The 9,943-nt window shown below is 33.6% G+C and overlaps 1 protein-coding gene across 2 annotated transcripts; it reads right to left on the bottom strand.

The window, feature by feature from the left end:
- Positions 1 to 519: 519 nt before the first annotated feature.
- LOC143612212 (uncharacterized) lies at positions 520 to 4,021 on the bottom strand. Of its 2 annotated transcripts, none has more exons than XM_077086249.1 (7): positions 3,688 to 4,021; positions 2,134 to 3,238; positions 1,844 to 2,044; positions 1,594 to 1,767; positions 1,311 to 1,505; positions 1,088 to 1,201; positions 520 to 960 (listed from the first exon to the last, which is right to left on the bottom strand). In XM_077086249.1, the coding sequence occupies exons 2-7, from the start codon at positions 2,560 to 2,562 to the stop codon at positions 634 to 636; spliced, it is 1,440 nt and encodes a 479-aa protein (XP_076942364.1). In that variant the 5' UTR covers positions 2,563 to 3,238; positions 3,688 to 4,021; the 3' UTR covers positions 520 to 633. The 2 variants fall into 2 exon arrangements, with proteins under 2 accessions (XP_076942364.1, XP_076942363.1); XM_077086248.1 differs by having other exon boundaries at positions 520 to 966.
- Positions 4,022 to 9,943: the final 5,922 nt, after the last annotated feature.

Consider the following 9,943-nt stretch of genomic DNA (forward strand, 5'->3'; position numbering starts at 1 on the left):
TTTGACTTATTTATTAAAATATTTAGAAAATATAATAGACGAAAATACCCCTTAAACTAACGGCATAGTTGGATATCGTTAGACGGTGAGACGTAATTTGCCAATGTTTAAAATTGTGAGGACGAAATTAACAAAATTTCAAACTTTGGACTGAAATGGTGAAAGTCGCAAACCACATAGACGAAAATGGCCATTAACTCTTGTTAAAAAATTAAAAAAGAGAGAGAAATGGCACGTCAACCAATCCAAGTCCTTAACTACGGGCGTCTCTTCTTCGGACGGTTGACTTCGACACGACAATGGATGTCAGGTGGCTCCAGCATGACAATGGGCAGGGTGGCTCAAGCGCGTTAGAGATAGTCTAAAGTAAACAAATTTTATATAACGTTCCTCTTGGCTCTTGTTATGCATTTGTCTTGACAGAAAAATCAACCCAACTTATGTTAAAGTCCACAATAGAAATCTTTTAAAATTACTAGTTGTAAGAAACATTTGTATATCACATGATATGCAAGAAAATTGATCTCTCAATTCAAACATGTATGGTGCTATAGAACAAAAACAAGATAAAAATAGTATCAATAACTACATTCAAAAAAGCAAGAAAACAGGTAAAGCTGGACCGAACCATGCCTATTCACTATCTTTCCATACTTCTCGAAGGATCTGATATCTCATAATACTCCTTCCGCCCTTTGGGACCGATTGGAACCCATTTGAACTTGAGGAAACCCGAGAACTATCAGTGAGGATTGAGGTCAAAGGCGAGTCCAGCTCATCAAGTTCATCATCACTAGTGTAGGATTTCTTTAAAACTGATGAACTTCTTGATAACGATTGGGACCCGCCAACACCGATTGTGGCTGCAAGTGAATATGCTGATGGAGGTTTGTATGTTGACGGTGGTGCAATACATGGAAAGGTTATAAGAGACCCTTCGGAAGCTTCCATTTCATCATCCTGCATCTTGAATGTATAATTGTTTACAAGTTACTTAGAAGACAATAGTGTTCAAAACAAAGTAGAAAAGCCCGACCCAACCCAGCCCGGTTCACTATTTGCCCATTTGAGCTGTAAAGATACCAACCTCCGCATCAAGGGCCTCAATAAGGGAGTTGGGAATCGGGTTTGGAGAAAACTCATCCGGGACAAAACTGCAAACGACCCTCCTGATCAATGAAGTAGAAAATGTCGGGCAAAACTAAGATGAAACAAAACAAAAATATAAATAAAACTTGGATCAGATAATGAGTATGAAAAGTATGAACAAATATAATATCAATGGAGACTGATTATTTTATTTAGTTTACCTCTTTTCTTGTGGACTTGTCTGCGAGCATTTCAGAAGGAAGCATCATGAGGTCACTCAAAGCATGGAGCAATTTAAAAGCCTTAAAAGATGTATCAGATTCTTTCGTGTTGTCAATAACATCATCAGCATCTTCATGAATGTCGTTATCCTCGATACCAAACAGATCTGTTAGCCATCTAGACCATGTCCCAATCTGTTAACACGGATATAAAATTTATAGTTGAGTTTATAAAATATTTTGCAAATATACTTGATAAAAATGTTTAATGATTAATACTCACGGTATTTTTCAATTGAGCCCCAGCTCCAAAGCTTGATTTTCCAGCTGGAATAGGAAGAACCCTATGATCACCAATAGGATCTGATAACGGATCTGTTGGCATATCTTCAGCTGATTCACGAAGCACAGCGTTAAACATTGCAACATCTAGTCTATCCACCAGTTGCTCCATAACCTACAACCAAAATAAAATGTAAAATTCAATATTTTGATCAATCTTTTTTCATTTAAGCAGTAACAAAATAATATACCAATCTTGGAAGCACGGGTAAGCAACCACATTCATGGCCTCCAGCTCGGGTAGGACATAGTCTTTCACAAGCATCTCTGAAAGCCTTTTTCCAAAGTTCAATAGAAAAGTTGTTACCTTGTAGATTACCCAATCCGTTTTTATTTCCAGATGATTTCTTTGAATTTATTGCAGCCGTTGATTGCATGTGTGGAGTAAGAGTCTACAGAAAGTCAAACCAGAGTCAACAAAAAGGAGCTATATAAATTATAACATGTAAAACATTAAAGAAGGTTTTTTTAAGAGTTTAACCTGCCACCACACGGACTCGATGATTCTTGAAAACATCCAAGCTTCAACCTTTTCTAATGCAATTAAGAAAGTTTGCGGGTCTCGCCAGTTATCAGGAACTTTCTTTGAACCGTATTTGTGTTTCCCAGTGGACGATTCTCCAACAGTTTGTTTGATAATTGCCCTCAACATAACCGAATTTGATAACCAGAAAGTCAACCTCGGAACATCATTTCCACATGATTTTGAAACCAAAACAAGTCCAGAACTAATAGCTTTAGCTGCATTTACTCTTCTTTCTTGATCATTTTCTTTGCACGCATGTAAATAAAATCTTGAAAGACGTCTAGCGGGTGCATGAACTTTGTTTGTCGAACTCCCATGCTCAGCGACTATTGAATAAAGTCCAGCTTCTAAGGCTGCAGTTTCCCTAAGTTCTTCTTCAAGCATCTTTATTCTAGAACTTTCATCACTTTTACCATTTAAAGACTCACTTTTTGAAGCACCGATTTCAGCCGAGTCATTATTGGTTTGAATAACTTTATCTTTATCCACTCTGCTTGGGCTAGTTCCTGAAAACGCACCTGCCTTTGGTAACTGAACAGATTTTAAATGCTTAAGTTTGTTATTGGACACCCTGTCCTCCAGGCGGTTTTCTGTTAGACACAAGTGTGTTGCTTCTTAACTTATCTTGTTTTCTAGAAGCTAAAAATTTACCAACAAGATTGTCTTCTGATATTTGTTTTTTCTCTTCTTGGGTTCTTTCTTCCTTCTCACTTTCAAAGTTTGAAATTTCATCATGTAAAGGTTCCACATTTATTGGAGATTTATTAACAGAATTAGTTACAACAGGTTGTGGTTTGCTTTTTACATCTTCTTGAAGCACATTGATCTTGTTTTGAGGCTCCACGGTACTTATTTGAGTCTTGGGCCCTGTTGACTTATTGTGAGACCCCATGGTAGAGTAAGACGACTGAAGAAAGGGGGCAGGGGTAATATGGTCTTTTCGAACTGATGTCATGCTTCTTTCAGGAGGTTTTGAAGAATTGGTATGTGAAGGTTCTGTTCTCGGTGGAAGAGCAGGTGGTTGTACATTCTTACCTTGTTTTGTGCCATCCCCGGAATCCTGCATGCAAACTTAATTATTTACGGAATCCTGCAACAATCTCGATTTGATGAATAATCAAGTAGAGGTGGAGTTTTCGACCCATGTGTAAACGAGTCAGAATAAGTAACGGTTCAAATGGGTAAACTAAAAGAATTGTCTATAATGGGAACCGGTGGCGGTTTAGTGGGTCAAACAGGTGAAAGTCACCCAAAGCATATTCAAAATCAAAAATATCTATATTATCGTTGTTAATAGTGTGTACCCTTTCAGTTATAATAAAACACTAATTATTATTAAAAAAATCATGTCAAAACAGACAAAGTCTTTGCGGGCCAGCCTGCCATATATTGGCCTGCGCTAAAATTAACCCCTTTTGACAACCCGCCCATTTGACCACCTCTAACATCAAGCATATACAATAAGAAACAGCAACACATGAACACAGAAAATAAAGTTCACCATGGTACCTTACGATTTGAATATGACGAGTGTGTATAATCATCTTCATCATCGTCTGTAAAAGAAGCTATCCCAAGTTCATTATCATTCTCTTCGTTTGTCACTTCTGATGCAGATTCTTGACCATATTTATCCAATGAAGATTGCTTTGATAAGCTACTCATAGATGAATTAGTCTCATCTTTATCATTTGACTGTATATTAAGATACAAAACCGGCTGTGCAGCAGATTTAGAACTCTTTTTCCAGCTGATGGGTACACTAAGATTCAACACATTCTCAATGATTCCATATTCACCAAGATTAAGTAAAGCTGACCCTAATAGTTGATCTTTATTTGGCTTATCTCATACAGATGGAACTCTAAATAATTTTTTTGAAACTTTTCGCAATCCTTTTTATCTCTACGTAAGGTTAATGGAAGTATGAAAGATTTGTTGAATTCGACTGTTGAGTCTATCACATTAGGGGAAAGAAAACCAGATGTCTGTTCACCATTTTCCCATAAAAGTGCTAAAGATTGACTCGTTGGTAACCAAGGCTTAATCTCTTGTACATGAACAAGATAATTTTACTTGAACTGAACCGTCTTTCCGGTGTTTGGATCTCAAACCAAGAACCATGGTTTTAAGATGTTCCTATAAATAGTTGAATACTCTTGTCAGGGATATTGTTCCAAATTACAACGCATCTGCAATAACAAGACTTTAATCAACACTGCATGTATCAACAATTCAGAATCATACAAACAAATTTGAACATTAGGTGTACTGTACGTAGGGTTGTAAATAAAGCGAACTGAACAAGGCCTTGTTCATGTTCATCCGTTAAGCTTCTAGCAAACAAACAAATGGTTCACGAACAGCTAACCAAATGGAATTTCTTTTTCGTGTTCATTCGTTGAGGAAATGAACTTGTACGTGAACCGTTCACGAACAAACACAAACTAACAAAAAACAACGTTTTATTTGATTCAGCTAACCGGAAATGGTCAGTGTCAAGGGTTCGGTCCAGTTACCAAGTTTGTGTCGGTGTTTTTTAACATTCATATTCATATATTAATTTTATATATAAACTAATCACATAATACTCATATATAATATTGTTTTATAGTTAATAATTTTGCTTAAATTATATAATAAGATTGGAAAAGTCATTAAAAACTTTAATGAACAAACATAAACAGACAAACAAACATTAACGAACATAAATGGACGTTAAACGAACACATTATCGAACATTCATTGAACAAACATGGTCTCTGTTCACTCATTTAGTTAAACGAACAAAAATTCTTGTTCATGTTCGTTCACTTATTAAACGAACGAACTTCCCTCCGAACAGTTCGTCTGATGTTTGGTTCATTTACAGCCCTAAGTGTACATATAGATTTCATTTAGGCAAATTTGCAAACACTTGGTGCACATTTTTTAAGCACATGGATCTTTATATGATCCTCGCAAATTTATCAAATCGGAAGAACAGAAAGCCCAATATAAAGAAAAAGGTAATTTTTTTGTTTAATCATTAAGCAAATTTAACTTCTGAACCTTTTAGCAAAATCCACATGAAATCGAACAGATGAACTTGATTTGAGGTCGAAAGGAGTAAAAGATTGAGATACACATGCAACATAATCAAAACACAATACAAGACACATCAAATCCACAACCATAATGGTGATCGATCCATCTAAGTCACCAGCTGAAAGATAAACTGGTCAAACAATAACAAGACTTTAATAGCTGCATGTATCAGAATCAAACAAACAGATTTGAAAATTAAGCGTACATTTCATTCAGGCATTTTTACAAACACCTGGCGTGCATCCAAAAGACAAAGTTATCATTTTTCCAATTAAAGAACATGGATCTTTATATTATTCAGCAAATTGTAAGAAACATAAAGCCCAAATAATGATATAGAGAAAAAGGTTAAATCTTGCGTTAAATAATAATGCAAATTTAACTAAATCAAGCAGCAAGATGGATTAATGATGAGTTGAAAAGGTACCAAATGTGATTTGGGTATAATGGGTTGTTGCAATATGAAACTGTTGTGCAATTTGAATATTGTTTGAAACGTGTTATGAATCTATATGTGCTTTGCTTTAGCTTGGTGTTTGGTTCAAAGAGATGAAGATGCAAAGAAGAGAGAGAGAGAAAGATGAAAGTCTTCTACTACTTTCAAAACCGCTTTCTGCAGCTCCATCAAAATCAACAGTAAAAGTTAATTTAACTATTCTTTCTGCCGGTAATACCGTAACTTAAATACTATATTATAAGTTCACTTTGAATATGTATAAATAATGATTTTGACATTTTCATCTGGTATCTAAAAAGTTTTTTTTTTTTTTTTAGATTTATGAATTATAAAATTTTGTTTATAGTTATTTATATACTAGTTTTTATCCCCCGTAATACGGGGATTGTTTTATATTATTAGTTCTAATATTTATTTATTTTTTGAATTTATATTTTTTTATTGTATTAAAGTTAATAATATACTTATGGTTTGATGATAAATTATTTCACAAATAAATGAAATGCTATAACTCGGTTTAAAAGCTATATGGTTTTGATGAGACTCAAGAACCGTTTATTTTTTTTACTATAAAATTGGTTTTTAATTATAAATAATATTTATGAAAGTTAATAATATACTTATGGTTTGATGAGACCTAAGACCCGTTTATTTTTTTTACTATAAAATTGGTTTTTTAATTTAAAAATAATATATATATATATATATATATATATATAACTTTTTTAAAATAAATAAGCTATTAATTTTTAGTATATCCTATTTTATAGGATTTTTACATCAGTAATTTGGTGAGAATAATTTTTAATTTAATGAGAAGTTATAACCCGTTTAAGGAATATCTGGGTTTGGTAAGACCCATACATATGAATTCGGGTCAAATGCATGAGAAATCTTCATTTAAAAATCAAACAATTCTGGTTACTCCAAAAAAAGTGGGAGCGACCATATCGTGACACGTAGGATTTTTATGTTTTCGTTTATATATATTATAGATTATGAATCCATAAGGTATGTTATTATGTATACTATTAAAGTTAACTTTTTTGTTGTATTTTTGAACCACATGTGTATTACACGGGCTCTATCCTAATAAGTTATAAAGTGTTTTGACACGTTAAAGTTAAAGGTTCTGAGTGGATACGTTAAAAGTTACAACTTTTAGGGGGTGTTTGGGAGTGCTTATATTTACCATCTTATAACTTATAAACTTTTTGAAAAGTAATAAGGTGTTTAGGATTGCTTATATTGTGAGAGAGAAAATTTCATAAGTTACACTGTTGTAACTTATTAACTTAATGAAAAGTTATAAGGAGGTAAAATAAGAAATCCTAAACACCCCCTTAACGTATAACTTATTACTTATATAAGTCATAAGGAGGTTAAATAAGAAATCCCAAACACCCCCATAATATATTTTTTTTAAACCCAAGCCCACATAGAAACCTGTCAAACGAAGGTTCAGTGCGATAAAATCTAATTGAGATTAGATTCAATTTAAGAAATTGCGTTTATCCGTCTAAATATTCACTTCATTTCTAATGCCACTTGTGCTAAAGATCATTTGCAACGCAAGTCTATATAATAATAAATAACCTTGGTTACTAATTTGATTTAATACTTAGGTTGATCCGAAATAATGTTTTAAATTCAGACGGATTTAATGTTAGGTTTTAATAACCATGTTGCGTTTGAACATTATTTATAGACCTTTATTAAAACATATTTTAGTCAAATATTGTATTTCTAGAACATAAAGTACGTCGTATAAATTTCCAGGTTGATATATTCCGACTAATAATAATGATAAATATCTATGACATCTTTTAGTGAAAGAAAATGAAAGGTGAGCCAAAATAACAATTATTACTTCTATGTAATAATCGTTGATTAGAGAAAAGCAATCTGATTCAAAAACTAATAAAAAAAGAGCTTATTTGAGGTTCTTTTTGTGTTTGATTGGGTATTACATGTGATTTATCATGCAGGTTATGGCTTGATAAAAATTGTTAAAACATAAAATCAATAGTAATTAGTAGTTAACACAAGAAGTATATTTAAAACTAAAAGTTAGCAATTACTCCTCCATAACACCAAAAATATATTTAAGTTTTTATAGTTTGTTTTTAGGAAAAAAAATGTAGCACTACAAAAATAAATCTTAGCGGTCATGCTGATATTGAAAAGTTAACAGTAAGATTAGGTGATATTGAGGTTGACGGGCACCACTCCACCTTCGTCTAAGCCACTAACCATCCTTTCTACCATAACACATTCTTGGCGCCGCCTATCTCTCCTCTCTCTCTCGCCAATCTATTCATGCCTAAAATAGCTTTATTTATGAGGTTCACCTTCGGTTCAACCAATTATTTTTTTTTAATAACTTGTAATAACTCTTCATAACATTTGTTTTTTTAATTAGTTAGTACCTAACAGAGACGTGGAGATTTGACTAATATTTCCATAATCTGAGTGAATGATGAAAGTGTTTTTTTGATATATGTAAAATGATATAACACATTCTTGAGTAAATGACAAACAATATATTATAGGTAGTTTAACAAACTATATTGTTTTTGTACATAAACGCATGAATACAGGTAACTAAATTTCGTTATATGCAACGTCAAGGTTAGCATATATGATTTATTTATTATTTATTTTATTAAAAAACATATTGAAGAAAAGAATAATAAAATCATTGATAGACCGACCTTAGAAAAACAATATTATGGAGTTGTTGACAAAAGTTCAAAGAAGATTGTTGAAGCATCCACATTGTCGAGCTAGAAATTTGTGGTGTTCATTATCCCGTCCTATGTCACAATGTGCGGTGTTCAATTAGAAATATTATAAGTTCCAAAAACTCATATTCTAAGTTTAGTCTACATCCAAAAATATAACGATTATTATAGTTTAGTTTTAAAAATAATAAAAGTTGTTTAAATATTTCTTATCGAGTGAAAAATGAGATTTTTTTTCTTCATTAAACATAAAATATTTAACGGGATTACTAGATTGGCATGATCGATATATGTATAGCTCCGCTCCACACACAATAATAAAATAAAATACCTTCTAGGCATTAAAAGTTCAATGTAATCACAATAAAACTCTATTTATGGATATTTAGAAGTCGGGATATTTATAATGACTAGAGGTTGTCTTGTTTTGTCGTGTTGCGCTGGTGTTTTATCTTGTTGGCTTTTAATAAAGTTATTAAAGAGTTACTAAAGTACATGGACAATAGTGTAAATTAAATTAAAGTTTGGAGTGTTATGAAAAACCTATAACTTGTTTAAAAACTTGTTCACGTAAGGTTTAAACCTACATTTCTTATTTAAACAAATTGAAACACAACAGCTTCACGCCACACCAAATACATTTCTTATTTAAACATTTATTTGATTGACATCGGACCTCGCCCAAAGGGGGGGTTGGGGAGGGGTTGTTCCTCCGAATAGACATGGGCCATAAGCAAGATGGACTACGGCTTTGGGCCCGACCTTCTTTTTTTTAGAACGACCAACTAAGTAACGCTGGGTACTCCGTACGCGGCCCCATCGGTTAAAGGTAGCCCGAGCCGGCCACTAGTCCGGACGAACGGAGCCCCTAGCGGTTCACCTATTAAGGAATTCACCGGATAAAACCCGACCTCCACGCCCGCCAAATGGCACGACAGCGAGGAGCCAGTAAAACCGGGTGAGATCAGGACTCGAACCCTGGCAAGCCAGGGTCATCCCTCATATCTCCAATATAAATTGGTGATAGTGAGGTTTGAACCCCTTATCTCTCACTTGTAAAGTGAGTGCTCTACCATTGAACCACATCTAAAATACTCAAATCTTTTTCTATTTTTAAAAAAATTATATATATTTAAAGTAATATGTTTAGATTATACATCTAGTTGATGTACATCAAATTTCCTTAGTTCCGTGAAAACTATTAAACTTCAAGTCTTGAAAATAACACTGAAGAAACACTAGGTGACCCCGACAGATTAAGGATAATCTTAGGGTTAAGTAGATGTTTCCCACGAGGGTTAGGTTCGGCAAAGATGGCTATTCTTCTCAACCTGCAAAACAGACACCGTAAGCTCGTCATTGAGAGGGGGGGTCCTCCTTGTGACCACCCTCCGGTGTGAGAATCAGATTAGGTTGCTCTGAATATAAGTGTATATAGAGAGAAATAGCTAGAGAGAAGATGATGATACCGTTCCAA

This window comes from Bidens hawaiensis, unplaced genomic scaffold (genome assembly GCF_021521415.1).
Source record: "Bidens hawaiensis isolate Kalapana, Puna unplaced genomic scaffold, B.hawaiensis_p1.1 tig00033911_1, whole genome shotgun sequence".
NCBI classification, from domain to species: domain Eukaryota; kingdom Viridiplantae; phylum Streptophyta; class Magnoliopsida; order Asterales; family Asteraceae; genus Bidens; species Bidens hawaiensis.